The 22,087-nt window shown below is 53.7% G+C and overlaps 1 protein-coding gene across 1 annotated transcript; it reads right to left on the bottom strand.

Annotated features, from left to right (window-relative positions):
- Window positions 1-412: 412 nt before the first annotated feature.
- ATP13A1 (ATPase 13A1) lies at window positions 413-17,208 on the bottom strand. Its single transcript, XM_019737001.3, has 26 exons — window positions 16,780-17,208; window positions 12,505-12,594; window positions 12,208-12,398; window positions 10,745-10,817; window positions 10,416-10,571; window positions 10,263-10,332; window positions 10,081-10,187; window positions 9,480-9,609; window positions 9,298-9,353; window positions 8,638-8,764; window positions 8,421-8,558; window positions 8,221-8,341; window positions 7,694-7,851; window positions 7,168-7,343; window positions 6,979-7,089; window positions 5,917-6,042; window positions 5,008-5,116; window positions 3,368-3,567; window positions 3,194-3,290; window positions 2,425-2,585; window positions 2,243-2,357; window positions 1,960-2,156; window positions 1,367-1,509; window positions 1,072-1,183; window positions 847-990; window positions 413-760 (listed from the first exon to the last, which is right to left on the bottom strand). The coding sequence occupies exons 1-26, from the start codon at window positions 17,173-17,175 to the stop codon at window positions 650-652; spliced, it is 3,615 nt and encodes a 1,204-aa protein (XP_019592560.1). The 5' UTR covers window positions 17,176-17,208; the 3' UTR covers window positions 413-649.
- Window positions 17,209-22,087: the final 4,879 nt, after the last annotated feature.

Below are 22,087 nucleotides of genomic sequence, written 5' to 3'. Positions count from 1 at the left end.
GTCAAAGCCTGGATGTGACTGAGGTGGCACAGCACCTGTGTGGCTCAGAACCCCAGGACTTCAACGAGTGTGACCTGAGTCAGTATTGTAACTTCCTCCCATCTAAGACCCCACAGGAGGGAGGCATTCTGTTATTTTGCATATTACTGAAAAGGGGAAAATGTCATAGACCTTAAGACTACCCCCAGTGAGATGCCAAATGTGAAGCTGAGACCACAGAAATATGGAGGTGCGTGGTTAAACCAGGAAATACGCAGAACTGTCTGTACTCGAAGGTCAGCCCATTCAAGTGCTGACTGTGCAGTGCCGTTCACCTCACACAGCCTTCTGGGAGGACACCAGGACCGTGCTCGGTGACCACCCAGCCTCCCAGTGTCCCCTTGTGTGGTGCAGACAGATGGAGAGGCAGGGCTTCTTAAAATTGTGGATGCTTCTTTATTTACCAAAGGTGCTGCCCAGGGGCTGGTTCTGCCAGCCATGCCTGTGGACAGCCATGGGCGGGGGTAGGGGTGGGGTGGCGGGGTCCCAGCTCAGTCCTGGTGGGCAAGGCTGGGGCAGCCTTGCTGTGGGGCAGTGTTCCCTCGCGGGGCCCACATGGGGCTCCTGCCTAGCGGCAGCAGGGTAACCAATAGGTGATGGCACTGCTGTCTCAGGAAGGCACTTTCAGCTTCGGTGTCCCCAGGAAGAACTGCAGGACGCGGTCGGCCAGGAGTGCCAGGCAGAAGTCGAGGATTAGGACCTGGGCGATGACTAGTCTGAACTGCAGGGCAGGGAGTGATGGTGAGCTGGGTGCCCCCAGATGCGCCCAGTTTTAGAGTCCTGGGGCACATCCACAGGGCCACTCACCTCTACTGGGATGTCCACGAGGCCAAACTGGCTGTTGAAGTCAGGTGAGGAACCCAGGAGCAGGCCCACGACGGCCAGGAGCGACACGGCCAGGCTCCAGACCAGAGGCCTGTTCTCGGGCAGGCTCTCCATAAAGGGCGGGCCCTGTGGGGACAGACGGATGGCTGTGTGGTGTGGGGGCTGGGCGGCTGGGCAAAACCTGCTGGGGCTGGGGCGGGGGCTGACCTTGTAGTTGATGGCGAACGTGGCCATCTGCATGGCCATGGCCATGATGTACACGGTGCTGTTGACCAGGCTCGGCTCGAACTCCTTGTACAGGTCCACGAATGGCTCCTGCCTATAGGGGCGTCAGGGCTGCTTTGCAGCTCCGCTGCCTCTGCACGGAGCCCGGGCTCTGCCTGGCCCCGGCTGTCCCAGGCTGACATCTGCAAGTGCACCCTCCTCCCATCTCTCACCTCCCACCATAGGGACACTGCCTCCTCTGGGTGCTCCCTGCACCCTCTGCTCGGGCAGCACTCACTTCTCAGGGCTCCGGGCCTGGGCCTCCCGGTACAGGTAGACGAGACTCAGGAAGTGCACGCAGAACTGGAGCAGGACCGTGAGGATGGTGTACAGGTTGAAGATATTGGGCAGGGGCCGCTCTCGAGACAGGGTCTTGAGGGGCTGCAGTGGTGGGGGTGTGTGTGAGGAGACAGATGGGTGTTCAAGCCCAGAGTGCCGTGGGCCACCCACCAACCCTGCCTTCTGCAGGCCAGGCGCAGAGCGGTCACCACATCCTGAGGCCATGGGTTGGCACCAGGCCCCAGAACCCTGCTCGCTTGTGGCTAGTGCTAGGGCCCAAGTTGTGCTCCTCAAAAGAGCCTCAGTGGGCACCTGCCCTGCCCCCCAGCCCCCATCTGTAATGGGCAGACAACAGCTCCCATCCTGAGGGCTGCTGTGAGGAAGCAACAGACACATGGGGGCACCTCTCACAGCCTGCTCTGGCTGGCCCAAGCGTCCCTGGCCACGAAGCCACGAAACCTCTCAGCATCTCCAGGGTGCCGTGGCTCAGACAGGCAGAGGGGGCCCTAGGCTGGGGTGGGAGCCACTGCTTTGCCTGGGGTCCCAGCCCACCTTGGAGCGGGAGATGAAAAGGAAGCAGCCAGCCAGCAGCAGCCCCTGCAGCGTGGCCTGGAAGTCGCTGAACTTGACACCCTCCAGGTAGAGGACGCTCTGACTGTACGCTAGGATGAGGGCATTGAGCGCCAGGATCTTGAACATCTGTAGCGTGGTCACGAGCGTGCAGCGGCCCTGCTTGATCACGTGGCAGACTGTGTGGACAGGGGTGGGGGAGGTAGGTGTGGGCATGGGTGCCATGCAGGGTGGGCGGGGGGACACGGTGGGCGGGGGCACTCACTGCACTGAATGGACGACAGCTTGGACGTGAAGGGCGCTGCGATGCTGGCGTCCCCCAGCTTCACGATGGGCATGCTCTCATCCTCCAGGTCCCGCAGCACTTGGCTCAGGCGGTCCTGTGGGGTGGCCGCAGGGTGAGATCTGGCTACAAGGGGGTGCTGGTGCCCCCCTTCCAAGACTCACCCTCTGGGAGATGAGTTGCTCGTCCTGGGGCGAGAGCCCCGACCTTTGCTTAGCAGCCCTGGAGGGGGCCCTGCCACCGCTGTTGCTCAGGATGGGGCTGTCTCGGGGGCGCCGCCTGCGCTCGACGACCCGCTCGGGGGCATTGGCCAGGAGTGCCACACCTGGGGGTGGTATATGTCAGGATCCAGGGGATCCCCTGGCAGCAGGCCAGATCGGGGTGCCCGCTCAACATCAAGGCAGTGCCACAGGCCTGAGCCAGACCTCCCCAAGAAGCTCCTCAGAAAGCACCTCTCTTACTTTCTACAAAGTACTTAAAAACAAAAACCTATAGGCAGGTAACACTAAATGTGTCAAAAACTGATTTCCAAAGTTGATTGCCAAGGATCACAGGAGGTAAATAATACTTGGTAACGATTGTAGTCGATAAATAAAGCCAAAAAATCTGTTCCATCAACACAGACCGAAGGTTGTGAACCACCGGCCAACGCTTCAACTCCAGCAGTGTGTCCCCACTTGTCCCATCTTTCTCTGGTCAGAGGGCCTGAGCAAACCAAGTCGCATTTGCCCCGCAGAGCCTCCCTGCAGCCACAGCCACACGGTTCCTCATATATCTGTGTCCCTCCTGACCTTGTAGACGTTTGTATTCCTGATCCTATTGGCCCTGCCCGTCCCCCACACTGCCTCCTCATGCTTGGTGACATGTCCCTGATGCTGAGCCCAAGTTGGCAGAACAGTGAAGGAAGGAACAGCCCTTGCCCCTGGGGCTTACCCACATCAGCGTGCTTCAGGGCACCCACGTCATTGGTGCCATCCCCACACATGAGGGTCACGTAGCCCAGCTCCTTCAGGCTGGTGATGACAAACTCCTATGTGGGTAGAGAAGGGCCAAGTAAGGGCTGTGTGCCACCCCACGGCTCTGCCCGCCTGTCACCCCTGCACCTACCTTCTGTTTGGGGGCCACGCGGGCGAACACCTGCACGTGGGGGATGAGGCGTAGCAGCTGCTGGGGGTCCTCGGCCTGCAGGTAGGCCAGGCCATCGCCTGTGAGGCACAGCGCATGCTCCAGGGCCAGTGCCTTCGGGGAGCCCTGAACCAGGGGCCGCACTATGCTGCCATCGATGGAGCACCACTCACAAGGCTGACCTGCAGGGCCAGTGTCCAGGGTCAGTGACGGGGCTCAGCTGCCCGGGCAGACCCCCTCATGCGGACCTCACATGCCTGGTCCCAGTCTCTCCTCTCTGGACACCTTCTTGATCCCCATCCTTCCTTATACCTCCATAACCTCATCCACACCTACCTGCGCTCTGGACTCCTGGGTCCCCCACAGAGGTCATCCACAGAACCCTCCAAAACAGATGGGGATCCCAGAACCCGGGCCTGAGCCACTCTCCTGAGACCATATGAAGGGGTCAGATTCGAACCTAGGCATATCCTCAGCCTGTTACTTAATTAGCCCTACCCCTGCAGCCTGCCTGAAACCCCATTCTCCCAGGGCCGGAGCCTGCAAGTCACTTCCTCCAGCCAGACACTTGCTATCCATTTCCTCTTTCCAGCTGGCGGGCCCACTAGCTTTCCCAGGACTGGATGGCTCACCCTGGACTGTCTCGGCTGGGCAGGAAACCAACTTCCACCCAGCTTTCGTTGTTCTTTTGTTAGAGCAGCTGCGCTTGCCAATCAACAGACCTAACAGCCACCTGCCTACTACCCCTGGGCTCTGAAGAGCCCAGCACTTAGAGCTGGATGGAGCCCTGGGACCAGCAATGCAGACTGAAAGGCTGGGAGGTTCCAGAAGTTGCCCTGGCTGGGCACTACCAACATCCTCCCCTGTAGCCCCGTGATATCCCTGGTTATATGTTGCCAGGCCCTGCACTGGGTACCATCCTTTGGCACCTGACAGATCCCATCCCACCAGCCAGAAGGTGCCCACGATGGATTTGCCCCTTGATTGATCCAACTCTGGGGCACCACTTTGCAGCGAACTGAGGGACCAGTTTTTGGCCACTCAGGAGTGGTCAATGTCTGGAGTCAGGCCTGGGTTTAACTGGGTTTAAATGCTTAGGCACAGTAACACCAAGTGACCTGGGTGGGTGGGTTCACTTCTGTTTCAATGTCTATAAAGCAGGGTCCCTATGTGGCATGGGAATGGCAAGCCCTCCTATGCAGGGCAGAGGGCTGTGACAATGTACACCAAGCCCTCTACCCAGGGCCTGGTCATGCCGAGCACCGGCACCAGCAGTCTCTGAGCTTGGGAGGGGGGCACATGCTGTGCACAGGCGCTTGCCAGGCCCAAGGTGGGCATGACAATATGAAATGTGGGCTGATGTGACTACAGTCAATTGCCTTGAGGTTGGAAGCCATCCTTCATCTAGGAGCCAGTGACTGATACGTGGGTATGGAGCTCCTTGACCACATGGCCCAAGGAGCAGGGCTGTGACCCACAGGCCCATGTCACACTGCTGCCACCATCACAGGTACTCGATGAACTGGGCATGCTCACTCAGGTCAGGCATGCAGGAGAGCCACCAGGACAGGAGCTGTTCTTGGACTCATAGTCCCCCGACCCCCCGCCACTCGGGCTCTCACCTTTCTCTGTGGGGGGCTGCAGAATTAGCGTGTGTGCCTTCTCAATGAAGTGTAGCTCCTGGGCCACATGGCAGGCAGTGAGAGGGTTGTCCCCTGTGATCATCATCACCTGGGGAGAGGCGTGGAGGCTCAGGGGGCAGAATTCCAGCCTGGAGACCCGGTGACTGAATTCCCTCTAATAAAGGCCACAGAGGAAGGTCCTGCCTCTCACTGGGGACTGGGCTTCCAGGGCCACCATCTGCCCACCCAGGGGTGTTTCATGAAAACGACACGTGGACGTGTGTCTTCCTGAGAACACCCATACCTTTTCTTTGCAGTATAAACTACGAACCTTGGTGTGGACCTTCTTGGCTTGGTAAGTGCCCAGGAGGCTATGTCCGGGGTGGGGGGAACCCCACACTCCAGCCTCCCAGCTTAGAGCTGGCGAGGCCTACTAAATGCCAGGCGAGGACTAACCACGTCACCACCCTCTCTCCGAGACTCCTCACTTATCTACCACCCCCTATACTGCATCCTGAGTCTCAAACTAGAGAATACCAACCTCCAGGACATACAGATCAAAGCCATGGGACAGACAGATGTGGCCTGTCTGGGTATTGCCGCCATGTCTCCTGACCCATCCTCAGCCTCAACCTCCCAGGGATGCTGGAGGCCCAAGGATGCACAGTGAGAAGGGCAGGCGCGGGCTGGGTCCCAGAGCACCTCAGGCCCAGCAGCACGAATGCCCAAGCCACAGTGGAACTTGGCCCAAATCCACGGCATCCACTGCTGAAACCTGGACACCCACACCCACTTGCTGCTGAGGGTGTAAGTGTCCTCTGCTATCACATTCCGCACCGGTAAGGAGGAGCTGAGACCCACTGGCCCACCGCCCGAGCGGCCCAGGGTGGAGAGGCCCAGCAGCCGTACCCGGTGCGAGGCGTTCTGAATCTCCCGGATCACAGCCTTGGAATCAGCCTTGAGTGGGCAGGAGACCACGATGAAGCCGACGAACTTGAGGTTGCACTCCAAGGCCTCCCGCTTGACCTCCCGGGCCTGGATGGACATGGGGATACCCTCATGACCCGTCCCTCCTCAATTTCCCAAGGGTGGGTGGGTAGGTCAGAAGAAGGCCGTTATCTTCCCTTGTGGCACAGGGGCTTGACAGTAAGTGGGTGGTCCCCGCCTGATGGGTGCTTGTACTCCCTGGTGTGGACATGGCACATTGCAGAGACCTTGTGCCTTGGCTCCTGTCATTAAAGTCAGGGACTCTTCTTTGTTAACTACCTAGCACACACTCATCCTCATACACATCACAGCAGAAACCAAAAAATCCTCACTCCCGTGGAACTTGTCTACCAGAAGTGTGCCATAAAGAAAAATCAGGATCAGAGTGCTGAATGTGATGAGAGAAATGAAGGCAGAGGAACAGGGCGGACAGGGTCAGGGGTGAGGCTGAGCAGGAGCGGCTCGGAGGGGGATGTGACGAGGTGTGCATGCTGGAAGGACCCCTTGGTTTCTTCTCCTTCACTAGGTGCAGCCTGCATGAGGGCCAAGGTGGAAGCAGGCGAAGGAGCAACGTTGGCAGTGAAGGTGGGAGGAGAGCTGATGAGATGTGGGGTTTCACCCAGAGCTGCGGATCCCCCAAACCATTCAGGGACCAGGTGGCTGGGCTGGGAAGGGCAGGGCTGGGCTGGAAACTGCTCCTGCCCATCTAAGGTGTCTCCTGACGTTCCCCAAGGGCGGGTGAGGCCCCGTGGGTGTGGGTGTAGGAGGCTGGGCCGAAGCAGCCCTGGGCTCTAGCATGAGATAGTCCCATGTGGGCAGGGCACCCAGCGGAGGAGAAGGGACTGAGGATGGTGTGCCACCTGGAGCTTCCAAAGGTAGAGGCTGGGGAGGAGGAAGATGAAATCAGGTTTGCTCACAGTGGCACTGCGGGGACACAGGGTGATGCAGACGGAAGGCTGACAGGTGGGGAGCCTGGGCCCTTACCTGCTGATGAGTGAGGTGCCCCAGCTCCTTGTACCCCAGAGCCAGGACGCGGGCTCCTTCCCGGGAAATCTCCGTGTGGATGTGGTGATAGTTGGGTGGGCACTGGGCGAACTGCAGGGAACGCAGGGGACGTCACCGACTGCCTCACACCAACCTCTCCCCCAAACCCCAAGGCTGGGCCTGGCTCACCATAGAGTGCAGGGTTTCAGGGGCCCCCTTCACAGCCGCGATGTAGCAGAGGTCGGTGGAGCCCAGCTTCTCGTAGGAGGCGAGCACGGACATTCGCTTTAGGGCACTGGCAAAATGAAAGCGCTGGTGAATTTTCAGCCCCTGAGTTTTAATACTTCGGGGGAATACTTTCTCATCTGGAAACAAATAAGTACGAGTCCTGAGGGCCTTCGCTCCAAAGAGGCAGCCAGGCCCCCGCCTGCCCCTTCTCACTCCCCCCACCCCCAGAACCAGGGCCTGCAGGGGCTCATGGCTTCAGGGGGTCCAAGCTGGGAGATCTGGGCTTGGAGGACCCCGCCCCGTAGCTTTAGGTGGGGTGGGCTCCAACTGAGAAGAACCCAAGAGTGTGGCCTGCCCCAGGTCAGAGATGCCTGTGTCCACCCATCAGCCCGAGTTGGATACAGTCTCTCAGGGGTCTGGCCTGCCTGCCCGGGGCTGTGAGAGCCGGCAGTGTGTCTGCACTGGGTCCGAGATTCCATCCCCTCACCTTTGGTCAGTGTCCAGTCCACAGCTGTCAGCATGGCCTTCTCGAGGGGGTCACCCACCAGGGTGCCGTCGTCCAGCTGCATGAGGGAGTGGCATGAGGCCAGGGCCCGGTGCGTTTCTATGGGGATGTTGGACACGGGGGTCACCTCCTTCCCGTCTCTGCAAGGATGGGAAACAGCTGGTTACAGAGTTGAGGGACCCCTGGGAAGTGCCAGCTAGAATAAGGGATGGGCTCCCATATTTCATGCCAGTCACTGTGGGGGGCCACGGGGTGTCCATGTGTCCCTCGTGACACCTACGCCTGTCTCATGGATGCCCCTAGAGGTCACGTAGCTGCTCGGAGCCCAAGGTGACTCCCATGTCACTGTCACTCATACCAAGACTGCAGAGGGAGCTCCCTGGGTCAGTAGTAGGGCCTCTGACAGGCCCTCACTTTGGGGGCTTGGGAGGGGCAGCGGTTAGTCCCTGGAGCTCCCAGAAAGCCCACTACTGGCTTAGGTGCCTCGGGGCCCAGGCCTCCACACTCACCTGAGCCCGGCCACGCCGCGCACCACCAGGCTGTCGCTGGTCAAGGTCCCTGTTTTGTCAAAGCAGCACACCTCTACCTTGCCAGCAAAGGGGATCCGGAAGGGCTCCGTACAGTACATGTCTGGGAGACAGAGCCAAGGTCAGGGGTCCTGCCGCCAGGCCCCCCCACTCGGTGCCCCGGTCCTGCCCCAGGCACTCACAGAGCTTGGCCAGGGCAATTAGAGAGGTATTGACGGCCAGAGACAGCTCGATGGGCAGCTCAGGGGGCACGACTGACGTGAGGATCAGTGTGCATTCCAGAAACAGCTTATAGCGGTTGCGGCTGGGGTCCTTGGTGCCTGCGGAGACAGGGCCTGCCAGCCTGGCGCAGTGGGCACAAGACCCAGCAGACAGGTGGGGGGCGGGCATGGTGCTTACCTTCCACCCACACATAGGCAGCTGCTGCGATGGCAAAGACCAGGAGAAAGAGGATGAAGACAAACGTCTCCAGGTTGTTTGCAGTCACTCTCTTGACTCCGAAGAGGATCGTGCGCAGCAGCTTACCCTGGAGGGACCGACACGGGGCCTTTCCTAAGCAGGGGTGTGTGGGGATGGCAGCCTCCCCTGCCTCAGGGCATCAGGGCCAGATATTCCCGCAGCTCACAGGAAGCACTTGCCCTGGGCCCGCCAGTGAGTCCTGCAGCTGCAACTCAGCCAAGAGCCATGGAGACCAACGGCTGAGGCCTGGGTGCTAGGGAAGGACGTGGCTGAGGTGGGCGCAGGAGCTCCTGGAAGGAGGTCTGGCCATCACCTCTACCAGGCCGTCCTCCTGCTGCTTTACTGAGTTTATGAGCTCCATTCTATTCACAACCCCAAAGCACATGGTAACAGCTGGTCTGCTGTCTGCTCCCCACCGGTTCCCTCAGTTGGGGAGAGTGGGCCTGGTCTGGGGCTGACATCCGCACGGCCCCTGGCCCAGGACCTGCCATCAGAGGGAGCCTGTGGGGTGCACGTTTTCGGGTCCGACAGGGCTGCTGCCTTGAGTGTCCATTACCTGTCCTGGGGCCCACCCTCCCAGAGCCAGGCAAGGCGCCACACCTGGGACGTGTTGAATCCAGTCCTCAGGACATAGGCGACACACCCACTGTCGACCGCTGTGGAGAAAAGCAGAGTCAGCGTTGTTTTGGTCTGTTCCTCTGAACTCCCTCACGGCCAAGCAGACATGGCGGGGGTGGGGGTGGTGGGGCCAGGACACCCCCAGACACCGCCAAGGCACCTACGCTTCAGGCCCGTGGTGGCCTTCTGTGGGGGGATGTGCTGCACCACCTTGGTGCCCCCAAAGATGACATGGAGCCGGGAGTCGGCCTGCAGGTCCAGCACCCGGGTGGGGCTGAGGTCTTCGATGGGCTCCTGGGGGGGAGGAGCGGACAGTGAAGTTGACGGCCGGGCCCCGCGGCCTCCTTCTCCAAGCCGTCTCTGGAGACCTGGAGCCTGGGCCTGGAGGGGCCCGCCTGCTCCTCACAGCGCTCCTCGCCAGGCCCAGCACATCTCACCAGGGACACAGGCCCTGCCTGGTCTTCTCTGCACCTGCACATGCGTCCACGCCTGTAACCTGGCCTCTCCCAGGAACCATACCTTCCCTGTTGCCCTCAGTCCATGTCGGTCTGTTACCTCAGGGCACCTAGACGTCCCAATGCCGTGAAACTCTCGTCTTCTCTTCCACTACCAGCCACCTTCCTCCGTCTGGGGCACTGACCCCGCCAGGAGACCTGGCAGCTCAATTCAGATGCCGTCCCCACTCTGCCTCCTCCCAACTCCTGGGTCGGGGGTCCTCTGAGAATGGCTCAGCAATGTGCCCGAGTGGACGGCCCTGCTGCGCACCTTCATCTGTGGCACTGACTCCCCTGTGAGCATGGCCTCGTCCACGATGCAGCGGCCCCGCAGCAGCAGCACGTCGCATGGCACCAGGTTCTCCTGTGGCGAGCGGCCTGCGGGACAGGGCCAGAGGGTCAAGGAGAAGCCACGGCTGGGCTGCCACCCAGATGGAGCAGAATGGGCCTCACCGATGGAGACGATGTCCCCGGGAACAATCTCGTCACTGGCAATAGGCCTCCACTTGCGGCTTCGGTAGACCTGGGTGGGGTGGGGTGCAGTCAGCTTTGGGAATGTGCCCGCACCAGGCCCAGCCAAGACTGCAGGGACCCTGCTGACCTCACCTGGATCGTGTGTGGCTTGTTGCCCATCTTCCGGATCTCAGACATGTTTCGCATCTGCTGCTGCACCAGAGACGCCTCGAAGGCCACCAGCATGGACAGCGTGAAGACGCTGTAGTACCAGTACTCGTCCAGGCACCAGAGCCCCACGCAGAACACCTGTCCCCGGGAATGCAATGAGGATGCCTGCTGTACCCCGAGGGCTGTTCCACCCAGGGACTCTGACCCACCGGGACAGGGAGGTTTTGGGGTTTGGAATTGGACGTAGGTCGCTCTGGCTGTGAAAGCCCTAAAGACCAGGGTGGGGAGAAAGGCCAGAGCTGCCGTTTTACCTGGAACACAAAGAAGGGTGCTGTGGCTCTCTCCTTGAACAGCTCTGAGAAGTCAGGCACCACCATCTCGGCCCTGCAAGAAACCAGACCCCAGGCCCTATTCATGGGGGGAGGCCTTGGAGGCCCCACCCTGATACCTCTTCCTGGGCCTCCCCAGGAAATGAGAAGCCCTGGCAAGCTTCTAGGTAGGACACTCCATCCAACTACGGCTCTCCTCGTCCCCGGGGCACCAGGGCAGGCAGACTGACACTGCGGCCCTCTGCTCTGCAGAAGCCAGATGAAGCTTCTGAAGTAGCAATAGGTCCTTCAGGCAGCTGCCCCCAAGTGGGGCTGGTGAGGGATGAGAACTCCTCATCTGGTTGGGTGATGAGGCAAATGGAGAAGGAACATCTGACTGGGACGAGAGCCCTGAAGGAGGCCCGGCAGTCTGATGCCAAGAAGCCCCACTAGGCCTGCAATATGGTGCCTGAGCCTCACCCCACTCTGGAGAGGGGAGGTCTGGAGCCAGGATTTTCCAAAAACTCCCCGAATCAATGCCTCGGAATGTGAGGAGCAGGGCCTGTCCTGCAGCACTGTGGACAGTGGGCGCCCTCTGACCAGAGGACCAGCCAGGTCAACTAGGGCCGTCCTCGCTCTGCCCTTGAACCGGAGGGATGTCCTGGACGGGGGATGTGAGAGAAAGAAACCACAGTGGTCCCACCTTGTATTGCACTGGGTGCCTTTACATGAGCAACAATGGGGTGAGTGGGGATGTCCCAGGCTGCCACTGTGGCTGGCCTGGGGGTTGGGGATCGGTAAACATTTCTTACAAATCTTCCTATTGGAATGACAGTTGTGGTACACAATTAAGTCAGGAAAGAATTCCCTAGAGATTCTGAGTGTTTTCAGGTCTCCTGTCACGGTGGCCAGGATGGGGGCTCTGCCCTCTCCCAGCAGCGTGTCAGCACTGGCGTTTTGGTGAAGATTAAAGGTGCAAGTGCACACAGAGCTCCTGCTTCTACCTGGTACAGAGAAGAGCTACTCTGATCAATGACGTCTGTTTCATCACCATTCTTTAAGTGCCAGGATGTGTATGAGGAGAGTGGTAAGAAACTACATTTAAAGGAAGAAGTCAAAATGAAGAGGCTTACAGAAACAAAGGTGAACAGTCAATTCTTGCAGGCCGTAGGCCAAGCTCCCCAGGAAGACCTCCTGGCCGTGAGCCCTCAAGGGCTTCTGTCAGCGGGACAGTTCAGGGAAAACTGCACTAGAGCACATTTCTCAAAGGGTGCCACCTTCACCTGTGATGTTTCACGGAAAAGGTGGACTCCTCCACCCCATTTCTCAGGCCCCTGGACTCAGGAGTGGGAAGGGGCAGAAACGGGAAAGGGGCTACTGGCTGGGACAGGTACACAGCCTGTGGCTACAGGTAGAGAGGCCCAGCCCTGTCAGCAGGGACCACCCACGAGGATGTCAGGACTCACTTGTTGCTCCCAAACTTCTTCTCAGCTGCTCGGATCTCTGAGTCCTCCTGGAACCCTCTGTTGCTCTGGTAGTAAGAGAAGGAGTTTCCCACAGGAAAGGCCACGGGGAGGAAGCGTTTCTTCTCCAGGGCGTCGTAGGAATACTTGATCTTCTGGAATTCGAAGGACAGCACTTCCTGCCCACCTTCGCCCTGCAGGAGAAGGTGTGTTTTTGGAAGAGGTCCCTACCCTGGGGGTGTCAGCGCCTGGGAATCCCACCCAAGCCCTGAGTTGGGCGGTCTGGCCGGCGGTCCCTACCTCATCACGGTGCAGGGCCACGAGCTCAGTGGAGCCATTGTTGGGGGTTGGCACTACCTTCACGAAGGTTGCTTTGCTGAGGTCGTACTCCTGCGAGAGGCAAAGCGATGCCGCTGAGCCCTTCTCAACCCCACAGCCCCCACTGGGCTCTGGGTGCTGGACTGGCCACTCCCCAGTCTGTCACTGGGACAAGGGACATCATCAAGTCATTCCTGTGGTCCTGTGTCATAAAGTCAGGGCCTCAGATAGCATCCAATGCCCAGGGCTGTTCACAGGTGACATGAACTCAAAGAGGAAGAACACTGTCCAGCAGAGGTGCACCCTTGATCCGTGTGAGCCAAGCCCTGTCATAGCCCACCTGGCCGGCAGCTGCTTAGCTTCCTACCCCCACCCCATTGCTATTCTCGCTGTGTCCTCCCGCAAGGAGGACGCATGAGGCTGAAGGCTTGTCCTTGCCTCAGCTAAGTGGCTTGGCATGTGCTGTTCTCTGTGCCTAGAACACAGCAAAACAGGCCTTTACTCAAATGTCATCTCAGGAGGCCACCTCTGGATGCCCCAGGTAAAGCTCCCTCATGACATTTCTATCCTCATCCCTATTCTCTATTTTAAATTTTTTAAAAATTAGTTTCAGATGTACAAAGCAACATAGTATACATTTAAAGCCCTTATAAAGTGATAACCCACACCCAAGCGACTACCCCTCTGACATCTTACACAGCTGTTACAATACCATCGACTATCTTCCCTGTTGTACCCCACATGCCGTGACTATATATACCTATATATTTAGTTATAGTTGACATTCACTATTATTCTACTTCAGCTCCAGGTGTATAGCACGTTGGTCAGGCATCTACACATCTATGACATGATCCCCCTGATAAGTCCAGTGCCCATCTGGCACCTTACATGGTCTTTACAACATTGTTGATTATATTCCCCATAGTGTATTAACTATCAATTTGTATTTCTTAACACCTTCACTTTTTTCATCTGCCCCCAACCCCATTCCCATCTATCACCCTGACAGATCTAGTACCTGTCTGGCACCATACCTAGTTATTACAATATTTTTGACTATATTCCTTATACTATACCCTACATCCCCATGACTACTGTATAACACCCAATTTGTACTTCTTAATTCCTCCCTGTTTCACACGTCCTTAACCCCCCTCCCATCTTAAGGAAGTCCCTCTAAGAGTCCCTATAATACTGGTTTGGTGGTGATGAAGTCCTTCAGCTTTTTCTTATCTGGGAAGCTCCTTATCTATCCTTCAATTCTAAACGATAGCTTTGCTGGGTAGAGCAATCTTGGTTGTATGTTGTTGCTTTTCATCACTTGGAATATTTCCTGCCATGCTCTTGCCTGCAAAGTTTCTGTTGAGAAATCAGCTGACAGTCTTATGGGGGCTCCCTTGCAGGCAACTAACTGCTTTTCTCTTGCTGCTTTTAAGATTCCCTCTTTGTATTTAACCTTTGACACTTTAATTATGATGTGTCTTGGTGTTGGCCTCTTTGGGTTTATTTTGTTCGGGACTCTTTGCTTCCTGGGCTTGTATGTCCATTTCCTTCAGTAGGTTAGGGAAGTTTTCTGTCATTATTTCTTCAAATAGGTGTTCAATTCCTTGCTCTCTTCTCCTTCTGGTACCCCTACAATGTGAATGTTGGTACACTTGATATTGATACTGCCACAGAGGCCCCTTAAACTCTCAATTTTTTGGCTTTTTTCTTTTTGCTGTTCTGGTTGGGTGTTTTTTGCTACCTTATTGTCTACATTGCTCGTTGGATCCTCTACTTCATCTAATCTACTGTTGATTCCCTGTAATATATTCTTCATTTCCTCTGTTGTATCATTTCTTTCTGACTGGTTCTTTTTCACGTTTTCCATCTCCATTTCTCTGAGATCACTGAGCATTCTTATAACCAGTGTTTGGAACTCTGCGTCTGATAGATTGCTTATCTCCGTTTTGCTTAGTTCTTTTTCTGGAGCTTTGTTCTGTTCTTTCATTTGGGACGTTTCTTTGTCTTCCCATTTTGGCTGCCTCCCTGTGTTTGTTTCTGTGTATTAGATAGGGCTGCTATGTCTTCTGGTCTTAGTAGAGTGGCCTTATGTAGTAGGTGTGTTGTGGGGTTCAGTGGTGCAGTCTTTCTGGTCACCTGAGCCATGTGCTCCAGGTACATCCCTTGTGTGGGTTTTGTGGGCCCTCCTCTTATAGGGAGCCTTGGATGATAATTACACATCAATGTGAGGGACTGGCTCTTGGGCTCACTGTTTGTAAGGACTGGCCTTGACTACAGTAGAAGGGTTGTTGTGCCAGGGCTGATCCTACAGAGCAGGATCTGCCTCGGTGGGACTCTGGTGCCTGCCCAATTCGCCCCTTGGGTGTGCTGTACTTGGAGAACGCTAGATGCTCCAGCTCCTTTTGAAGCTGGCCACTGGGTGGTGCCAGCCCCAGAACCACCTTGGAGGGGATTTGCTGTATGTCTATTTCAGCCACAGCCTGTGCCCCACCCAGGACCACCTAGTGGGAGCCAGAAAGAAATCCGCAGATGTCTGCTGCCCGAGCTGTGCTTGGAAGCGCCTTTGAGAATTCTCTCTTTAGTGTTGATTGCAAAGTATGAGTTCTATCTCCCCCACTAACACCATGAAGGCAATGGGCTTTGTCTGTTTTGTTCACTGCTGTTTCCTCAGTACCTAAGACAATGGAGGCATCAAATGGAGCTCAATTAACACTCCTCAGTCATGAGTGCATCCACCCCACTGCTGCTATGCTAGACCAAGCACTGCATATGTATTTGAGGGCAAGGCACATACGTGTGTGTATGTGTCACAGGGGTGATCCTAAAAAACAAGGTCCTGCCCCTCAGAGAGTTTATGGACAATGGAAACAGGCAGAAAATAATGACATAACATTACGAACTCTGGTAACGCCATGGGAAAAAAGGGCAAAGTGCTGCACAGGGCTAGCCCCACACAAAGTGCTTTGCAGATGTTATCTATTTCTTCTCACAATGGCACTCTGAGGTAAGTGTTACGGTTCTCACTTGACACAAGGGGAAATTGAAACCCGGAGAGCAGAAGAACTGGCATCTGAGATCTCTACTGCAAACCCAGAACTGCCTGTCCTAACCCCACAGCTGCTTAGCTCCTCTGTGTTCTCCATCCCTGGAAAGGAAATTAAGTTACATTTTTAAGCTTTGGACCAAAAGGCAGCTGGAAGATTGGGGGGCAGTGTCACACTTCCCCCAACTCCCTCCTATGTTTCTGTCCCTCATTGAGGTCTTTCATTGTATTGACTTGAATCCACCAAGCCCAGAAGTTTGAGCCCCACCCCTGGAATAGGCTTGTTAGGATAGGGAGATTTCACTCTCAGAAAGAAGGAGGATTCAGTTCAGATTTGGAGTCAAAGATGGGGACTCCTGTCTCTTTCTGCAGCCCCTGGTGCAGTTCCCTTTCCCTCTTCTTTCAGCTGACACAAACCTGGGATCAAAGTGGAGGCTGACCTCAGTGCTCAGGGCTCCAAACCAGCCAGTGTTATCTGAGGGACGCCCAGAGGGCCACAGTAGCACAATTACGGATATCAACTGCTGACCCAGGATAGCTCTCATCCAGATTTGGGTCCAAGGGTCACATCCTGACAGCAGTTCTCACCATCGATCACCCTCATCTTGCAGATGGACATAAAGAGACTCCAAGCAGTTAAGTCACTTGCTCACAAACAACTCCTGCTCCTCTCAATGCAGTGATTAACTGCATTTCAAGCTCATTTTGGTCGCAGTAGTGGAGGACTCTGAGCACTGGACAGCAGGAATGATGTTCAGTTTTCAAACAAAGCTTCACAGACAGGAAAATCCACCCCGCAGGTGTAGCCTCACACTTTGAAAACCAAGGTGGGAGAGAGACGTCAAGGAAGGTAGGACCGTTTCCAGGAGAAACAATAGCGTACTCGCTAGGATGGGAGCGAGCATTAACTAGCCCTGTCACACAGTAACACATACAAGGCCCTGCTCTAAACTTTTTATAGGTATTACCTTATGGAATCTAAATACCCACACCGGAGAGGAATTCCAGAGAAGGGAAGTAACCTGCACCAGAATCGCATAACGAGTCGGAGTGGGACTAGAATTATGCCAGCGCTAAAGGGTGCAGTGCGCCCCTGGGGACCCAGGTCGGCAGGAGAGGCCCGGACCGGGTATCGACACGAACGCCGCGCCTAGGACCCGCGGCGAAGCCCGGCCGTGCGGGGGTCGGGTTCGTGCCTGTGCACTTACCGGGGTGCAGGTGAGCGCGCAGTGAGCATGCACCGACCAATGCCCCGAGAGGAAGGTGAGCGCGTGCGCGAGGCAGATAGTGGCGAGCACGAGCAGCGCGGCCTCGGGGATCTGCGCCCAGCTGCTGCCCCAGCCCCAGCAGCCGGCGGCCGCGGCGCCCAGCCAGGCCGGGTAGAGCAGCCCAGCGAACGGCAGCACCGTGAGACGCCGCAGCAGCGCCAGCCGCCGGTATGGCCACACGGCGGCGACCAGCTCGTCGCCGCTCGCTATGAGCCCCGGCCCGGCGGCAAGGAGCGTGCGCGGCTGCGGCCCCGGTTTGGGCTGCCCGCCGGGCCGAGCCCCGCAATGCCGGGCCCCGGAAGGCACCGCGTTGCCCACAGCCACCGCCGCCGCCATCTTTCCCAGCGCCGCGCTCGCTTCCGGGCAGAGGCCCCGCCTCACTTCCGATGTTTTACATCCGGTGAACCCTGGGCGCTGCCACAGCGGCGGGGAGTGAAAAAGAGCCAGGACAACGTAGGGGTGCTGGGGCTGGAGGTGGCTACTCAGGGTATCGCCATGACAGGATTGGCCGGAAGGAGAGTCAGGGCGCCGCCATGACCGAGCGGGTCTGAAAGAGCTGCGGCGCCTCCCTGCCCTGCCACGCCGGATTGAGACCGGAAAACACGCGGCAAGGCGGCCTGGGCGCCACTTTGACAACCTGAACCGGAAGCGGCTGGCCCTCCTCCGTGGCTGCACAGGCACCGGCCTGTCTGGGTCACCAGGGGCAAAGCCATGACACGGCGGAAGCGGGGCCAGTCAGTGACAAGCCCGCGTTCAGAGAACCGGGCCTCGTCGCACTGACGGGTGGGATTTATTATGAGTGTCCCAGGTTAGTCTCCTGGGGCGGGCTGGGTCCCTCCTTTGGTGTCCTGGGCAGGACTGGGGCAGGGTTAGAGAGCCAACACAGAACACAGCCTAGCTGGACGAGAGCTATCATGTAACAGATAATTAAATACACACAAAGTTACTACTTTAACATAAAAATATGAAAAATTGGTGTTTGTTTGAAATGCTATCTTATTCTGTATTTACTTTCCTGTTACATAAATGCTGTTATTTGAATAAAACCACAATAGAACTGCTTAAACAGTGACAATAGTAATTAACAGTAGGATTAATTAAGCAGTATGTGGCAGAAAAAAGTATAACAGTATTTTTGTAATATTTCTTTGTGTCCTCTGATACAGCAGTTTATTTGAACAACTTTCTAAACTCTGTTGGCTATTGAAATTTCTAGGCTATATTGTGGCATATTCTTAAGATACGAGTACATAAGTGTAAGACTTTGTAAAAGAAGAACTTAAATGCAGTAGGACTTAGATAATATTTAATAAAACTGTATTTAATAAAATATAACTACGACATTAATTTCTGGACAGTTACACACTAGGATATTTTAACTCTTTCAGTTCTCTTTTCTAATAATACTTCTCTGAAGGAACTGCAGCCTTTTATCTAGTGATAAAACTAAGCGGTCAAAGGTGACATCACTTGGACTTGCTTCCATTCTCTTATCAAGCTCACAATTACTCTATTTCTTGGTGTCATTCCAATGCTCCATACCCTCTCAGCGAAAGCTTTTCAGCATATCTTTTATTTACCAGCAGCAACAGACTTTGATTTTCAGGAATTCGTTTCTAAATCTCTCAAACAGGTTTGTTTTGTAAACCAGCTATTTGTCAACCAGGTCTTTGCATTTGTAAAATAATTATATGCTGCTATCTGTGTCCAAAATGTTCATTATTTTTGAACACTCGCAAGCACATTGGATGTCATCGTAAATGAAACCTCCCTTTCTCAGGGAGAATGGTTTTAAAGCATAGAGGTAATTTGAAGTGGTGAAATCAAAGTTGAATTCCAAATAGTTACATATTTAGGAAAGAAACATTGTACTATTTAATTTGAGTGCCCTTTACCGATGACATTTTGAATTCTGAAGCAGTCTTATTTCCAAAAATGAGTCATTTTTTTCACTGTATGAGTTTTTGGCATAACACTGAACAACTTACGGGGCAGTCAGTTCTTCCTCGTTGGGGCTCCTCATGGCCTCTTCAAAGCTCATCAAAGAGTTTTGGAGAAACAACATGTATATTTCTGCTTTACTGTAATTGTTTTCTCATTCGAATTTTCAGTGCAGTTCCAAATTAGAGAAGGCAAAAGGCAGAATCGACTGTCAGTAAATTATGATGTAGACAAGAAATCCTGCCATGTATATTTAAAACAAAATTGATCCCAATTAAAACACTTCAACAAATTAAAAATAAACATGGAAAAACTACAATCAGTGTACTGTGCTCTATTTTCAAGCAGGATCAAGGAATTAAAATGTCTTACTGAGTTTTCTCTGGAAAATACTTTCCCACAAACATTTGAAAATGTTACGATTTTGATTTCAATGTTTTTACATCCAGAATCAAAATATTTTGAGTGATTGAAGTTTCTGAGGTAAAAGGACTGGGTTAGAATAGCAGGGTTACAATGGAGGGTAAAACTAGCAAGGCCAAATTAAATTTTGAGGCCTATTCAAGTGATTCCTGTGATTAAATTTTTGTTGGTATATTATGCTGAATTACCAATAACTGCCATTATTTCATCAACAACTGACCAAATAACAGTGCTGGGTGGGTGTTCAGGTTGGCAAGAGACTGCACTTCTTCACGTAGTCATTCAGGAACCCAGAGTTTTTTATCATGTGCCTTCTCCATTCCTAGGATTTTATCCCCATCTGCATTCGTCAGCAGAAGTGGGGAAAGTGTGGAGAAATGCATGTTGGGAGGATTTCACAGGCCAGGGCTGCAGTGGACCATGTCAGTTCCTTTCTTCTTCCATTGGCAATGACATGATCATAGGCCCACAAGGGAGGCCAGGCGATGCAGTCTAGCCATGAGCCCCAAGAGGGTAGAATTGATGGATAGCTAAAGTTCTCTGCAACAGTGAGTAAGTCATTCAGATTTACAGTGTTTTACAAATCATTATTGAGTATTTACTATATGCCAAGTGCTGTACCAAGGGCTGGACTGAGATTTGATTGAGCAGCATCTAGGTCTGGGAGAAGCTCTACATCTAAAAAAGGAGATAGGATATACGAAGTGCCTGCCATCCTAGGAGAAAGCAATGGAGTGGTAATGCTCTGGAAGTTCAGTAACTAATTCTAGATTTGGGAGCTGCCTGGAGATGACTGCAAGAGAACTCCACTTCCAGAGATAAACAAAATATGGTTGGTGGAGGAAGATAGCAGCAGGAAGGATAGAAGCAGGTCATTTATATACCAATGTACCAGTTACTAGAAGGAATACTATACAGCAATGAAAAGCACATTTTCTGAAAATTTATAGGGAGGGAATAATTGTTTACACTGAGTGAAAAAGTGACCACGAATATAGAGTGATCCTTTTTAAAAAAACTATCAATTTAGGTGAAATTTTACAAGATAGGCTGAGTTGTGGTTTTCCAATTTTCTAAAACATTTTATTTTTCATATTGTCGGAAGGATTTCATACATATCCTTTGGTTTGATATACTAAGTTTTAAAAACCAGACACATGGGCTGTGATGTAGACAAGTTATTCCTAACACTTTTTCCCTATTTTCTATCCTGGAACCCAGTACCTGACTTGGGTGCTCAACAAATACTCCCTGAAATACCACACTTGGGAACTGGCCTATTTTTTTTTTCACAGTGAGAAATGGCAAGACAATTACTTCCACTGGAATGCACCCCAGAACATTACCTCTGACATAATTTATTTTGGGCTAACAGCAAGTCTGGGAAGATGTCTCACTTGTTTGCCCAGAACATTACCTCTGACATAATTTATTTTGGGCTAACAGCAAGTCTGGGAAGATGTCTCACTTGTTTGGTGTTGGCTACTATTGCTGACAGAGGCTTGAGTCCTGCAGCACTCATGCCATTTCTCACTTCGCCACCAGAGGGCTGTGGTGGTGGTGGTGGTGGTGGTGGTGGTGTGTGTGTCTGCTCGTGACAATGACCTTGCTCCTCCTCCAAGGTTCCTTTACTAGCTAGCCTTCTTAAGAACATGTTTTATAACCTTAGAGGATTTCTTTAAGGAATATTTATTTACTTTTCTTCTTCGATTTGATTTGAAAGATAATGAAAATCCACTACAAATGCCAAATATAAGATGATCCACTGACAGGAAGATGTCTCTTGTGACACATATAGACAATATAAAATTATGTGTCTGATCCCCGACTGTGTTCACCTCCATCCTTCCCCTTTCCCTCCATCCATCTATAAATATTTCTCTTTGTTAAATATCTTTTGACCTTAGATGTGATGTATTAGATGTATATGTCATCATATTGCCCCTTTTTTGTGATATGAATCTTTGGGTAGCAAGATATTTGTCAATCATGTTGCCCCTGCTTTGTGCTATAAGACTCTGGAAATGTCGCTGAAACCCTGGGATACTTGGTGAAGGTAAAGTGCAGGAGATCCCAGTGGAATCTGTCCAAGTAGGAGATCTGGTCAGCACAGCCAAGGTCGGGTCCACACTGGCTACTATCCTGAAAGCACTGAGACTGCTTTCCCCTGAGGCACTTTGCTGAAATCTTCTATATTCTAAAAGAACCTCAGGGTCAGAATAGTGAAAAATGGTATCATTATTGTGGGAGAGAGACAAGGTTATGGTTTTAATCAACTGGCACTCGGCCTACAACTGGTCTTCACTCTGTATGATAGTTTGATCGTTGCTCAGCCATCTGAGAGCAGAGTCCACACCTTGGTTCTGTGTACATTACAGGTCCCTAGCCTAGCACCTGGCAATGAAGATGTGTCCAGTACCGCTGGATGAATAAATCTGAGATGTAAAATCACAAGTTTGAGAGTACGTTTGTAATTGGGACTCTCCTGAGCAGTTCAGATATGAAGTCATCATAACTAGGCTGCTTTATCACCTGCCAGGCCCTTTACAGTCATTGGTCCTCCCATAGGACCCCTCAGCCAGCTGGCGCAGAGGAGTCTCCACATCCAGGACCCCCAGATGACCAGGAGGGCCCAGATCTGGGAACTGTCTGGGGCCCTCCCAGGACTTTCCACTAGACTGTCCCACAGTCCCACTCGCAAAGGAATCTGCACCTCTACTTCCTCCATGTACATGGGAGGGTAGGAATATTTGAGAAAACAATTTGTTGTTTTCATTTCACAGTAGACTATGAGCATCTTTGCATTTTGTTATTGTTTTAACAACCTGCCTCAGGTATCCTGTGTAGCAGTCAGCTCAACTACCCTTAGAGACCTTCTCCAAGC

This window comes from Rhinolophus sinicus, chromosome 15, assembly GCF_057876585.1.
Source record: "Rhinolophus sinicus isolate RSI-liver-muscle chromosome 15, RSI-T2T, whole genome shotgun sequence".
Taxonomy (NCBI): domain Eukaryota; kingdom Metazoa; phylum Chordata; class Mammalia; order Chiroptera; family Rhinolophidae; genus Rhinolophus; species Rhinolophus sinicus.
This window is presented reverse-complemented; position numbering and strand designations above follow the sequence as displayed.

Coding starts and splice junctions, on each gene's coding strand:
- ATP13A1 (XM_019737001.3), bottom strand. CDS start 17,175: ATGGCGGCGGCGGTGGCTGTGGGCAACGCGGTGCCTTCCGGGGCCCGG. Junction 9,610..10,080: donor AGTCAGTGCCACAGATGAAG/GTGCGCAGCAGG, acceptor CCTCCCCCCCAG/GAGCCCATCGAAGACCTCAG. Junction 991..1,071: donor CGTTCGCCATCAACTACAAG/GTCAGCCCCCGC, acceptor CTGTCCCCACAG/GGCCCGCCCTTTATGGAGAG.